Here is a 15,064-nt window from a genome sequence, read left to right as displayed (position 1 = left end):
TATTTCACCAATTCTCTATATAGAAAAATTTTTTTTTTTTTACATGCATTTAATAGCCCCTTTGTCATCCACAAAGAAATGTCTTTCCGTGGCCATTTGTGTTGTGGCTGTCAGTCCTCATTCTTTTGTCATTTATATATATTTCTAAGTATCCTCTGTGGGAGCGCTTTACCTTCTTATTTGTTATCAACCGTATTGATGCTGTAGGAGAGGAAGCATGGGATGATGTAGAGAGAGGCATAATATGGCAAACAAGAAAGGTTCCCAGGTGGCACTGAACAGAGACAAAAACTCCTATGCATGGATCCAAATATGTGGAAAGTCTTGGAAGCTAGAATTTTTTGTCCAGTCCACATGTCGAAGTGTCCTTGAGCAAGACACTGAAGCCCTAGCTGCTCCCGGTGACGACACCAGTGTGTGAGTGCTTGGGAGTTTGAACGGGTGAATGGCCAAATAATGTGAAAGCACTTTGGGTGTTCTGCAGTGCATAGAAAAGCGCTATACAAGTATAAGACCATTTACTGGGCACCTCTGCTAGAAAACACAGCCTGAAACCCTGATGTCCACCACAGCTGTCAGACCATCAGCTAAGATCCACCAGTTCGACTCGGGTTATTAAATCTCCACAGGAAGCTTTAGTTAATGTGGTAACATTAGGTATAAATAAACCAACAGATGTTAACTTGGTTAGACACAGACTGACCTTGTTTCTAATCAAAAGCACATCTTGGTCCATTGTGCTTTGTTGTTTGCTTGTGGGTGCACCAAGTTCAAGCTCCTCAGCCTGAGAGGCTGCAATGTTCTGCCATCTAAACACTTTGATGCATGTCAACTCAACTGAGGTTGAGGTAATAAATAACAACAGCCGCATGGCTGCACAGACCAGCACCGAAGCTCAAGAGATTTTTCCACTTACTTCAATTTTTGCAGCTGTAGTACTGACCTGGTTTCCATCAGTATAATCCTGACGTCTTTGGAGTTGTTTTTAATGAAGCCATACAATGAATTATGTTCCTGTTGGATTTTTCACATCAACAAAGTGAGACACTCCAGAAGGAGACAAATAAAACCAGTGACACTCCGTACCAATCAAACTGGCACAGAAGATAAAAGGAGAGAAAATGCCATTTAAGGCTAAACTAGAAGCATGTGTGGCTGTAGCATCTGTTATTCTTACAACACACCAAACCACACCGAGGCTTTTCTTCAGTCTGACTCCAGCCCTCTGAATCACCGCCCGCCACAAACTGGTCAGCAAATCAAAACTGCCCAGTGCCGTGATATAATGACAGTCAACAGGACTGAAATCAATGACTGTAACGGAGCAGTCAGAGACAGACAGCTGAGGACATCTTAACCATGTGATCGCTGTTTTAATATCAGCAAATATGGAACTACAAGTAACCACAGAGTAAACACTCGATTCCCATCACACCATTCACTGTGGTACCTTACAAGCTAGCTGAGTTAGAAAGTTTCTTCTGTTAACAAACGTTCGTCTTGTTCTAACAAATCTTTAAGTGGCTGTTTGAGATGAGAACAGGACAGAACACTAGCTCATAACAGGGGATTTGCAGATAACCAGTTCAGTTTCAGTAAAAGTGCCTCACAGATGTTTTGTGACAATGAGGAACCTCTCATTTAAAAACATTAAGCTCCATATCGGAGGACTTCTTGTGATCAAATATGCTTCTCCTTTTTGTTGACTGTCAAGTGACATCAAACATTGTGCATTACAACAGTCTATTATGCTGCTCAGTAGTAAAACAAAGACTAATGCTAATCATTTACTTTAAATTGTTTAATAATCCGTTTTCTCTCAAGAACACTCCTGACCTTTCACCTTTCATTTACCTGGACTGGTGTTGGAGGGTGGAGCCTAGAACATGTGATAAAAAAATCATGGCTGACAGTGCACCCACTTCCTGTTCAGTTGTGAGGAACAAGAAAGGTGAAGAGCTTCAGCAGAGAAAGGTGAGTGCTGAATCTGAAACTTGTTGATACAAGCAAGTATGTTGTGCTGTTTAGTTTTGTGTTGTGCCATAACTGAAGAGGTTTGGTTTTCTTGGTGGATTTAGCAGCTAATTATTTAAATTAGTTCCACACAGTTTTGTTGCTGTTGTGTGTTGTTTATCTGATGTTTGTTAGCTGGTGACACTGAAAACAGTGTGTATTGTGTTTTTCCAAGGTGAGGTGATCATTTGTTTGTTGGATCCAGCTGCTAGTGAAAGCTTCATGCTGTGTAGCTTTGCATGTTGGTAGCTTGTTGTTATTAGCTGATGATGTTACCTGGTGGTCAACAGAAATGATTATATCTTAGTTCTGAGGGTTGTGCTGAGCTTGGCCGCTGTTCTGGGACCAGCAGTTAATGAGAGGGAGCCCACCCTGACCTGATGAACCTGCAGACTGAACTCCTCTATCTCTATCTATAAAATGAATGTGGCATCATACTGTATACAGATGTGTGACAAATGATACTAAAACTATGGATGGTTTCCTCCAGGATGACAGCGCTCCCACCCTTAGGACACGAGGGGTCACTAAACGGTTTGAGTAGGAAAATGATGTGAATCATATGTTGTGGCCTTCACAGTCACCAGATCTCAGTCCATTTGAACATCTCTCTATCTATAGGAGATACTGGACTGATGTGCCTTATGGACGGCGGTGCTGTCATCCTGGAACAGACCCCTCTAATCAGAATAGAAACGCTTCATCACTCAGAACAACTGTTGTGCAGCCACTGTTCCCTCTGAGGTGACAAGTGGAACCAAACCATGTCTTCTGCATTTGTATGATTCTCCTCTCATCTTATTCAGTTTTTTCCTTTAGCCACTCGTCTGTATGTCATCACTTTGTATTTAGCCTGAGCTGAGCCAAACCCGTTCGCTTGTTGTGTCTAAGGCAAGTCCGCTGTCATCCTGTGGTGAGCTGCTCTTTCTTCTGCAGGCTGCAGAATCACTGCACCTGTTTTATATTCTTTATTGTGGGGAGGAAGCTTTGCTGTTACAGCGGGGTGTCGTCATATGAAAGCTGAGCCCACGCTGAGTGATGAAAACTCACTGTAACAGTGATTCATGGATAAATCGTGGATGGCAGTAGCTGTTGAAATATATTTGGAAGGTAAAAAAAGTTGAGGAAATTAAGCAGGTTTACTTCATTGTCACAGCCCAACTCCTCCACGGGGACAGTCAGGAGACACCTGAGCTCCATTTAGTAAAGTAAACTTATTTAAAAAGCTCATACAAATGGTAGAAGTAGGGTATAGCAAAGCAGCAGCCAACGTAGTTTTCTCTGTCACAGCAACTATTTCATTTATCATTCATTTGAAGAAAAATATGTTCATATGTTTTTTAAAAAAAAACTTAACGGTCCATCTCTTTTCTGAAGTAACAGGGATGGACACATTGTTCAATATATATAACTTTTTGTTTTCCATCAGCTTCAGCCTGTGAATTAAGCAGCACGTGTGGAGAACTGCAAAATTAATAACTTAGAACAAAACATTTTTTTTATGAAGCAATAATTTATTGACGTGTGAATCAAAGCCTAAGAAAAAATGTACTCCACTCAACCTGAAGAGAGAGAGAGAGAGAGAGTTTCCAAGGTTATATTTTATTAAGCTCTTTTCAAGTATGAAGTTTTTCTGAGTTCTCGGATTAGCAGCGTTCTTGTACCAGACTACACTGTGCCCACAGCTTATTTGTGTTGCGTGACTTTTCCTTGTGGTTGTAGTTTTGTGGACTTTCTTCTACACACACCAACGTGGTTTTCATTTTCACTCTATTTTGCCGTCAACTATTAGACCCAATGACTGTGAATTGCACATTTGAAGCCCGTGTTAGAAAAAGAGTGTTATTAGGCCGCATTACCGTGGGCAGCAAACTCAGAGCAATGAGCTTCTTTGAGGAGTTCACGTAGACTGAGCGGGCAGGATGGTCACATTTTATATTGTTAATTCATTCATATAATCATTTAGCAACTGTAATCTAATAGTTAAGTAGAAGAATCAAGTTTGGTGATGATGATGATGATGCTGAACAATGGCTTCTGGCTCACAGAGCTGCTGACACGGCTGTAGACTCTTCTTTTTGTACATATTATAGTTAACCTCTTGAATGTTGTCTTATATGAAGCAACGAAATCCCACTGGGACTCCAGATAATCTCATGCAAGCCAGAAAATTAAAATACGTAGATATCTCACTTTACAATTTATTTTCATTTCTTACATTTCACAGTTTAAGTCACGTTTCACAGGGTCGTTCTCTGTTTAGAAATAAAAGAACAACTGGTGGCCACATGGGGAGCTTTATTCCAAAATTCCAAAATGCAATTATTCCTAAGTGGATGCAGAAACAAAAGCTGTTCAGCTTTGATCCATGTCCCAAATAAATAAAATAAAAATCAAAGCTCAAGAGACTGTAGGTTTACACAGAGTAGATCTTTGAGTACATCTGGCTATTATCTCTATAAACCGAGGACAGATTTTTAGATGCTGCACATGTGCTCCTAAGTGCCAAGTAACCTTTGACCCTGGAGACCCCTGACTCACTCGAGCTGTGGCTCAGGGGCCACATCTGATCACCTATTAATCACAAAGGCACCTTGTAAAGAGCTTTGATACCCATCTTACTGTTGTCTTGTAGTTTCAAAAGCATAGGGATAAATAACATCATATTCTTTTGTGTAGGAATAATAATCTTATTGTGATAATTGGTTTATTATAACAAGTGGGAGTAGATAAATTGAATTGACATAACGGCACCAGTTCAAAATGCAAATGAGCTGTAAAACATGTACAGTAAAGGTTTGTGTTCAGTGAACAGTGCTCTTTTAGCTCAGCTCTATTCTTGCACATCACTAGAAAGAGCAGCAGCTTCTCATATAGCACACAGCTACAGCTGTAACACTTTACAGAAGAGTCTAGTTCATGTTTATCTGTCCATCCTGTGCATGATTTGACCTTTTCCCATCCCTCAACTCACTGCAGCACTAAACCCGCCTCCAGTACAAACCTCCCAGTATGTCTTCACTACCAGCAGCAGGCAAACGTTGTACTACTGAAGTAGCATTAAAAGAAGTGGAGGAGAGTTTGGAGAAGGGAGAGGAACAGACAACGGGGACGAGAACAAACTGATCAAGTCAGAGGTGAAGTGAGGCCAAAGGGAAGGAGAGTGGTGACTTGTCGACCAAAGAGGCAGAGTAATAAAGACGTGTAGTGAGAGGGAGTAAGAAACACGACAGAGCTGGTCCAGGAAACGCAGGTAAGACAAATAGAAATTTTGAGCCTGTCTTGACTTTTTTCAAGCAATGTAAGGAAATCGTTTGCACAATGGAAAAGCACCACGGGCAGTCCAACATGCACAGCATGGAGACATCTGAGCATGTATCAGACATTTGGTCCTCACTACTTAATCATGCAGCTCATTTTCTGTGATGTGAACATTTCTCAAACTAATTGTTCTGTGTGCAGCTGTGGCCTGTAAAGTGCAGTGGGAGTCATGCACGTTACACAGGCCCGGCGATGGAAAACAGATCGGGCAGTGATAAAGTGAAGGGTATAGTTTGGTTCAGTGTGTCCAGTGTTTGGGCTGATTCTGTGACTTCAGAGTGTTTGGCACACTTATGCTTAGTCACTGAGAAAAGACCAGAACAAGGCCGATCGAACTGTATAGTAACGGTTAATATAAACAACCTCTGCTGTAAAGGCCATTTGAAGTCATTTAATTTGCACGTCTTTAGTGCAACACGTACAGTGACAGTATCAGAACACATGGGCCTAATTTTCATGATTCCGTTTGAGTTGAAGCTGTCAGGGCTCCGTCGGCCGCCTGCGTGATCAGCAGTCCAGTCAAAAGGAACAAACAGAAGGGAAGCGAGAAGAAGCTGTTAAAAATCAATCTGCAGGAGTCGGTAAAGCTTGAGAAGTGACAGCATGTTGTTCTGGTGCAGCAGCAGGTTTGTGATCAGATAAAATGCTTACTGCTTTGGAACAGTAAGCAACGAAGTCAAATGAAAACAAAGCTGCTGCCCTGAAAAACTGTTCGTTTATTGTTTATATGAAGACTGTACTTTACATGTATTACAGAACATCATTGCATTGAAATAGAATTTTTTTTCTTTAATCAAATGATAAAAATGATTTGACCTATAACCTGTTTAACTGCAGCCAAAGGTTTCACAGAAAATGCTGTAGGATATTTAAAACCATCTTAGAATGCATGAGTTACTTATCAGGACAAACCCCTGCATTTCCAGTAAAAGTTATAAGTATAATTTCTAATGATAGCAGTTAAAATTAATTGGAAACTTAATAATCGTGACATTGTGTGCCCCACTATCTCTGTCTGCAGACAGAATAAAGATAGTATTAGAATAATTGAGGATTTAAGAGTGAAACAACAGCAGAATTGTATGTTACAAAGGTCAAATTAAAACAGTAATGGACTGTAATGCTGATGCGTCGTAGATACAGAGACGGATTTCAGTCAGAAATGTGATGGTTTATTGGAGTTGTCCCTCAGAACTCTGATCTAATCAAATCAAATCAGATTTTATTTGTATAGCGCCAAATCACAACAAAAGTCATCTCAGGACACTTTACAAAGTAAGGTCTAGACCTTTTTTCTGCACAGAACATTTTAGGGCATAGAAACAAAAAGAAAACATGTTTTTGTGTTTAGGGGGTAGTTAAAGCCTTTCCTTTTAATCCTCTTTTCTGTATTTAGTCAGATGCCTTTGAACTCCACATGTCTGAGGTTGAACTGAGGCTTTTTAAATGCAAGTCAAACAACATAAAACACAGTGACAAGAAGATCTTTCCTCTGGGTAGAAAGTCATTTCCCCCCAGAGACCAAGTGTCGTACCGATATGATAATTGGACCTCTAGTTGCCAAACTGAACATTAACATGTATATACTGTTGTTACCTTTGCTCCACAGAACATGCAAGCCTTCCTGCTGCTTGGCTGCTGCGTCCTCGCCGCACAGTGCTGCCTTGGCTCTGCCCACATGGTCCCTGACGAGAGACTCTCCACCAACAGGGAAGTTGTATCTAACGCTTTGTCTCGAAGCCTAGATACAGACTCACCTCCTGTGGTTATTGAGGGTACGTTTGCAAGTTTATACTTCAGTATTTTTATTTTATTCATGAAGGTTGAGTTTCTGCCTTTGGCTTCACTTTTTTTTTATTGTGAATTTCTAGAGGTATCTTTATTTTCTGTTGTTTTTAGAATTGTCTGACTCAGTGAAGAACAAGAAACTAAAGAAGTCAAAAAAGGTGAGACCAAAAGTTTTTAACTTTTAAGGTGTATTTATTGCAACATTATTAGGTAATGCACACCAGAAACAAATCCACATGCTAGTGTGTTGGGAAAGTAGTATGGTTATGAAATTGGGCAATATTAATTGGTATTAGTGCACATAACTAATTTAAACACTTGTCCTGAGATAGTTTATAGTTATATCATAAATAACACAACTTTTACAAGATTCCTCTCTGTGCTGAAGAAGGCCACGGTCCACCCTGAGAAGGGGAAGATGGGTTCTCCTCTGACCAGGAACGTCACCAGTCTTAGTCTTTAGGTCAGTATTTGAAGATAGAAAAGCACATGTTGATGACAGAAACGTAAAGCTGAAGCTACAAGGATTCAAATCAGGCTGAGAAGTGTAGATCAGTCTTATACCGGTTTGACTTTATATTGTATATTCCTATATACTGACGGGTCTGTTGTTATGACAACAATATGTAATTTACCAGTACAGTGCTTTCTGTTGGTTTAATGTTGTGGCATGTGATCAAGGGATGCAGGGTCATAAATGTCTTCTGAAGTTTTGATCCTCCTGCCAGTGAATCATGGAGCTGCCATTTACTTTTGTGCTTCACCAATAGCTTTTAAAGCAAGCGTAATAAAAACACATGGTTGTTGAGACGCACCCTGGGATGATGAATGTGGATTAGGTCTGGTGATTCAGAGTCAAATTGACCAATCAAGCCCATCTCCAGTCCTACATATATGACTAAAAGGTGCAATTGAAAGTCCTGAGTGAACTTTCATGCTCAAAAAAATATTGTTAATCTGGCCTTACAAGCATTTTGGCTGAAAATATAAATGCTTTCTTCTTCTGGCTTCAGCAGCAAACCTCTCCAGCAGTATGAGCTTATTGCTGCTCTGTGTTTATTTTCCCCTCAGAACAAACTTGGTGTGAAGACGCGTCGTCGTCCTCCTGCTAACTGCATTCCCTTGGGGGGAAGCTGTAAATCTCCAGGCAAAGTGTGTTGTGACTTCTGTGCCTTCTGCCAGTGTCGGCTCTTCAGAACTGTCTGCTTCTGCCGAATGGGCAACCCTCGCTGCTGAACAGTCGACTTCAGCCCGGCTCAACTCCAGGCTAACGGAACTAAACTTCATGCAAACGGAAACCACCTCAAGTGCACATGTGAGCTGCTAATCCTTTCTTGGTTTGGCCCTTGTTTTGGTATTTTGCCCTAAACACTTCATCACTTCATCACAGAGCACGGCAGCACAGTGAACTAATATAAAACCATACAGGTATTGATGCTCGTAGCAATGTGAAAAAAGTAAGCAAGTTTTTGATTTTCCTTTAGTATGCTTAAATCAAATATGCTTGCTCAGCCAACTTTATGTATTATTTTTACACAAATATATAAATCTGCAGTATCATGCAATTTCATTACAGTGGGTATCAAATACTCTAGCATGAAGCCTTGTAAGAATCAAGTCCCGTGTTTTTATTTAGTGTCTAAACCACAGACTTAATATAAACATTTAGTCTTAGCTGTTTGCTGAAATGTGAATTTCCAGAAATTGGAAGGATGAACACCAGAAGCCATCTCAGTGTACTTTGACTTCCCTAACTTGTCTGTGGGACTCAGGCCAAAGCACATTGGTTCCTACCACAGACATAAATATTTAAAACAGTTCAAAGTAGTTTCCTTTCTCAAAAAGTTGTTTCCTAATGTCTGGGCACTGCGCTTATTGAAAACGTTACTTATACAGGAAGAGAGAGTTAATTTTTGGAGACGTTCAGTTGGCTTTCTACTGAATGTTTCCAGGACAGTGTGGGATAATTTGTTTATAATTTATTTTTGGGCTGTCCATCCCTTCATTTTCGTGAACATATCAAGAACGTCTTGAGGGAATTTATTAAAATATGGCATAAATGGAGGAAGCGTGTTTTGGAGCCCTGTGTCAAACGTAGCTTTCTAGAGATATGGGGAGGTGGGTGGTACTAGGACACATTTAACTCTTTTATACATTTATGTTTTGTGTGGATTGTACATGTTTCATTATTCAACTATGCCACACTTTGTCTTCTCCACTTAATCAAATGAAAATGTTATCATTACAATTATGCATACAAGGATGAAACCACAAAGTAACTGAAAAACTAAAATTAGCTATATTTCACCACTTTGAACCAAAATAGTTTCAAAGTTTTACTGATTCAGAATATCATAGAGCCAAAAACACTTTGCAGAATTGTCATAGTTTGTGATGGCTTCATCACTTTTAAGCAGTCGCTCGTTGTTTTGTTTACAAGCCTACAGTGTCCTTTACCTGAGAGTGTGAAGCCACAGGCACTTTCCTAGGCTGCACTATGTACGTTTTTTTGCCAATTGTTTCTGGCAAGGCTTTACTTCTTCATACAATTGGTGTCGCGCGGGAGCTACTGCTATTTTAACTTCACTATGCCACTTTAGGCATTTTGGCTCAAAAAGAGGGGTAGATTGGAAGGTTCATTAGAAGTGTTACACATTTTCCAAATTGGTAATGAAAAGCTCAGCGAACACATTTAGACAGAAACATTTGCTAGTTCAAAAGCGTAAGCGTTTACAGGTGTAGAAGATGTGGGTTCCAGTTGGTTTTGTGAGCCACTGTATAGCCGTTTTTAGAGTCAGTCGACCTGGACAGGAAGTAGTACCAGAATCAAGTTCCAGGACTGTGCAGGGGGGAGATGGTTGGTGCTCGCTGAGCTGTGGCCCATGTGTTCACGTCTCAGTGAGCTATTAGCTTTATTTACAGAGTGCGAAAACACAGATGTGTTGGTTTTGAGGTAAAACAATCGAGGACTTGTTGGTTTCGAGGTAAAATGGGTAAATGCCAAACAGAATGGTCTGCATCAGCCTGTGGAGTTGAGATAAGCAGTGGATGACTAGAACAGATGAGATCTGAAGATGAGTTCAGTAACATAAAAAGTGGTATATTCATGGAAGAGATTAGATGTAGTTTTCACATTGTAGTCTGTGATCACAAACATCCTCAGCCAGGGGCACAAGTGGCAGCCTTTTTATTGGATTATTTACATTTGCTGTATTTACATTTGTTCTCTCAGTGCAGACAGAGGATTCAGCATTATCACCTTCATCGTACAGCACGCACAAGACACTGAAAATAACAGCAAGGCCTACTAAACATCAGCTTGTAGAAACAGGACAGGAATGATGAGAAAACGGGGAAAAGGTGGAGGAGATGAGGAGGCAGAGAGGTGAGAAGAGAGAGAGGAAGATATCTGAATCAAGATGAGATGCTCATCTGGGAGTGAAAAGTAAAATGAAATATGAACTTATTGACCCAAATCAAATCATGTAGCACTGATATAAACTATGTAAGATGATTAGGGCCATAGTATAAAAAAAGTATTTGAGGTCTGACTTTTTCCCACAAAAATCTAAAAAAAAAAGCTTATTTTTGAAACATTTGTCCCATTTCTCTTCTGTACTAAACTTTAATGTATCAAACAGCTTTTACTGTAGGATGAAACTAATCTTTACATAAATGTTTTTGAGTCTATAGCCAGACACGGTAAAAAAACAGGATTTAACAAGTGTATATACACGTGTACGACATAGCCTGTGTAAAGACAAACTTAATTACCCCCATAAACAAAGTTAATGTAAAGATGAGTCAGTCCTAAATGGCAAAACAAAACGGTGGATGACTAGAACAGACTTTACAATCAGATGCAATTTATTTTTTCTCCAAATCACCACTACACACCGCTAACGTGTTCTGCGGTTACCACTGAAGAGCATACGTTTCTAGGATACTCTTGGTAAACACAGTTAGTTATTTGGTGCTTTTGGAAAAAAAAAAAAGGGGGTAACTTACAGGTCCGTTATTTCCTAATAGTTTAAGCTTCCTGGAAAAAAACCACGTAGTTTGGTATTAATTACAAAAAAAAACAAGCCAAGTTTTTTTTTACCTACCTGAGTTATTTATTATTGGCTTCCAGATAAATTTCCATTAAGAAGTTACTGTGTAAAAACCCCAATTAATATTTAATTGGACTTTTCATTTATGCTGAATTGGATGCTTGTAGATAAATTTAACATTTTTGCATGTGTAGTTCACCTTCTGTCCATCTAGAAATATCTGGAAGTGTACCGACTGATCACGCACTAATTTGACCGATAATTAGTATCAAATCATACGTTTCCTTCCAGGAAATTTAGGAATAGACCAGAATTTACAAACCAGTTGTGAAGTGAGCACATGAATTATCAACAGAAAATGAAAAGTTCCCATTCTGTCACAGGTAAAGGTGAAAAACAGTGGTGAGTAGTTTGACGGTGGCCCTGAGCGCTCAGCGCACCGCAGGTTCAGAAAATGTGAGAAAACACGGCCAAATAGAAAAACACTTGAGCTGTTTTTGTGCTTTCTGTAGCATTTCTGTATTTGGTTGTGTTGTGTATTTACAGCATGTCTCTGAGTTCGGGTGTATTTTCTCATGTTGCAGTAGCAGTGTTTTTCTAAATGCTGCCTCTGTGTTGTCAAATTGGTGAAGTTCTTTTGATTTGCTTGGGTTTTGTCTAGTTGCATCTGCACTGAGCTCTCAGGGCCACCGTAGAATATGGCTGAAGACAGAAGATCCAGAGGACGCACAATGTTCATCAAGGTGTGTGTAAGACCCTCTCTCCACACCTACATGGGTATCTTTAAAAACCTTTTGGCCTTTTGTCCATACGGTGTTTTAGGTTGCTGAAAACTGAGCTTTTGGAAAATATTTTGAAAGGTGTGGATTGGGAAAACAGAGTTTTGGGCTTGTGACATGAGCGTGTGTGTCGTTATTTACGTTTATCAGGCAACATTGTGCAGTGGCACATAAAGCTAAACTGGTGATGGGTGTAACAGGCTTTTAATGTGCTTACAGTTACAGTTACTTGGCCGCTACGCTGGGGAACCGAGGCATCAGAATGCATTATGTGGTCACCGCTACACTCGGCAATGCTCCCACATTGATCTGTTCCACAGACTCCCGTGCCAGTGGGTCCAATAATAACTATTTTTAAGCTTCCTATTAACAGCCATGTCTGAACAGTTACGATTATTTCACTGGCTGTTGGCTTGACGTACTTCTAATGGCATGTTTTTGAATTTTCATGTGGGTCCAGTTTTTTTTCCAACAGTGTTTGTGGACGAGGTTTCTTTTTAAAACAAAGGAACATTGTGATTTCTTTCTCTTCACCTTGTGCCACATTTAAAGTAAGGGGAGAGGGGAGGAGGCACAAAACAGAACGTTATACCGCGCTCCTATCAAAAGTACTGTGTATACATGACTGTTTTTTTTTTATTTTATACCCGGCTAAACCGGCCTTTAACTGGCTTCTGACGGCTTTCTCACTGCCAACCGACCTGGCTTGGTCCTCTAGCAGACGAGTTTGTTTTCCCCCTCTGGTAAGTCATATTTGACATCATCATGTTGGTGATGTCAAATACGTGCGCCGGTATTCTACATATTTAATTTTGTTAATCTTCCAAAGTATAGACACTTGGTGTAGACTGAACCGTGTTAGAGCACTGATTGAATGAAAACAGATGGAATCTATGGCTGAGATGCTGATAATGATGTGCACATCATTGTGCATGTTTGCGGGTTTAGTCGAGTTTGGTTTTCCCGTGTTTCCAAGCTGAGCTGTGCTGAGGCAAAGCGGATAACGACCCGTGTCGATTGCAGAGTCATTTGTCCCACTTGTTACATCCCCACTGCCGTCAAAAGCCGAGGTGCCGCGAGTTTACATGGGTTTTGTGAGCAGTGGGAAAAGGACTGTACAGAATGAAAAAGAGAAGACAGGAAGTGAAAGAAAGTTGAAAAGACTAAAAAGGAAAAAGAGGATAGAGATCGAAACAACGTAAAAGTGGCAGATGAATGATTAAAGAAGCAGGGCTGAAAGGGAAATGTAAAAGTGGACTGAAGATTTGGTTTAAGCTTAGTGTAAGTCTCCACAAAATGAACATAGTCAGTGTAACATCCTCTGAAGTGATGGAAACAGGACTGTGTGTGTGTAAAATCCACTAGTTTAAGATGCCTTTTGACAGCACCCTACTGTTTAACTATCTCCCTGTGGTTCTGGCGCAGCAGCGAGTCTGTCTCCATCATTTTGTGGTTTTTCTCCCTTGTGTGTGTGTTAATGTGTATAACTCATCAGTTTATGATGTGTTCTGGCAGTGCCCTGCTGATTTAGTATCTGCCTGCGGCTCTGACAAAGTGTCAAGTCTGTCTCTCTGCTGTGTGTTTGTATTGTGTGTGTGTGTGTGCGTGTCTGGCTCCCTGCTGTTTGATGGGCTTCCTGTGCTGTTATCTAGTTCTCTTTCTGTCCACGTCTCCCTCTCTCTGTCCGTCTCTTCCCCCATGGTCCACGCTACCTGGAACATACAGGCCAGAAATTACCCAGTGCAGAATTTAAGCATAGAAATATATCTTTTGCAAATTAAAAGTTTGAGGAATGGGATGTTAAAGGCCCAGAAGCTCAGGTTTGTGCTGAGCCCCACTGGCAGGCAACTGTAAAAACCACTACAAGTCTGTAACAGCCTGGTGCAACTGTTCACCAAAAAGATCTGCAGTGAAATGCTGGAGGACGCTTTAACTAATCCTTAAACAATGTTGATGTACTGTTGATGGTTTATTGGTAACCAGTGCATCTGATTCACAATTTGAAAACTGGTCATCGGTTCTAACATGGCCCATTTTTATTTTATATACATCTTGTTCTTTACATTTTTAACTTTACCTGAGGACATGAAATGCCAATAGAAGTCGATCATCATTTACTGCTTAAACAGCTTCATAAAGTCTTTTAATTTAGAGTCTCACATAAAAAAAAAGAGTTAATAAGAGTGATATTCTGTGTTGCAGTAGGACTGGTCCATGATTAGGAAGAACAGCCTCGACCACAGAGATTAAAAGGTGGATTACTGCACTACAGAGAGCAATACACAAAGAGCTGACCCCTTCTAACAGGACGGAGTTCATGAGCTGAACTCGTACAGACTTCTGGAAAAACTTCCTTCATTCACTCTAAATCCTCACCAAAGCAATTTACCTTTTTGTTTAGCTTAGATGATCAGGTATAGAAGGTTCACCTCCTGGTTAATAAACACGGAGCCCCCCCCACACCCTTTTCCCTAATATGTGAACTTTATCAAACACAAGCTGAGGGACTCTATTACAAAAATATGTCTATGCTCCTTTTTCAGAAAAGATATAATGTCACGGTTTGTAAATCTCAACAGCAACGTGTCTGTACATCTGGTTTTAGTCCTGCAGGTGACGACACCAAAACATGCATCTTCCAAAGTAAGATTTGTGTTATAATCACTTAAAACACTAAATTTTAAAAGTGAATGGAAATTTTACAAGCTGTCGTTTTGTTCCTGTGTCTCCTCATAATCGATACATTTGTAAGATGCTAAATATGACGACATGGAGAGAAGCTCGTATAGTTTGAGCCCCACAGCCTGAGGAGTAAAGCTGTATTTCTACATGAACATTAGGATGATCTGATCAAAACCAGACGCTTCATTTGAATGTTTCAATTTTCTGCCTATTTCTGTATGGAGGTAGTTTTGTTTCTTTATCCTGTAGTCAAAGAAAACACTTGTTGAGGAAATGGAAAAAAAAAAACTTTGGGATGTTGAATATAAACTGATTGAAATCAGAATTACTTTCATTCAAAACAAAAAACATCATTTAACGCCGTTTTCTTAGGTTGCAGTTTGTGCGTTTTGGCTGCTCGCCTACAAGCTTTGTTCTGGTGCACAGGTT

At 40.1% G+C, this 15,064-nt stretch overlaps 2 protein-coding genes across 8 annotated transcripts in view; one reads left to right on the top strand and one right to left on the bottom strand.

The window, feature by feature from the left end:
- The window catches only part of asip1 (agouti signaling protein 1), a 17,018-nt gene extending 2,146 nt beyond the window's left edge, over positions 1-14,872 (top strand). The window contains exons 2-7 of one of the 4 annotated variants that reach the window (XM_020625144.1): positions 1,825-1,974; positions 6,944-7,109; positions 7,234-7,280; positions 8,194-8,437; positions 11,836-11,917; positions 14,159-14,872. In XM_020625144.1, coding sequence (XP_020480800.1) covers positions 1,903-1,974; positions 6,944-7,109; positions 7,234-7,280; positions 8,194-8,358 — 450 coding nt within the window. In that variant the 5' untranslated portion in view covers positions 1,825-1,902 and the 3' untranslated portion in view covers positions 8,359-8,437; positions 11,836-11,917; positions 14,159-14,872. Of the gene's footprint in view, positions 1-1,824; positions 1,975-6,943; positions 7,110-7,233; positions 7,281-8,193; positions 8,438-11,835; positions 11,918-14,155 lie in introns of those variants that run through there. The other 3 variants (XM_020625143.1, XM_020625145.1, XM_020625146.1) reach the window with 3 other exon arrangements.
- raly (RALY heterogeneous nuclear ribonucleoprotein) overlaps positions 11,232-15,064 on the bottom strand; it is a 91,537-nt gene continuing 87,704 nt past the window's right edge. For all 4 annotated transcript variants that reach the window (XM_020625140.1, XM_020625139.1, XM_020625141.1 and 1 more), the window contains one exon: positions 11,232-13,665. The gene's annotated coding sequence lies outside the window, so the exon portion shown is untranslated. The remainder of the gene's footprint in view (positions 13,666-15,064) is intronic.

The sequence above is a fragment of the Monopterus albus genome, unplaced genomic scaffold, assembly GCF_001952655.1.
Source record: "Monopterus albus unplaced genomic scaffold, M_albus_1.0 scaffold347.1, whole genome shotgun sequence".
Classification (NCBI taxonomy): Eukaryota; Metazoa; Chordata; class Actinopteri; order Synbranchiformes; family Synbranchidae; genus Monopterus; species Monopterus albus.
This window is presented reverse-complemented; position numbering and strand designations above follow the sequence as displayed.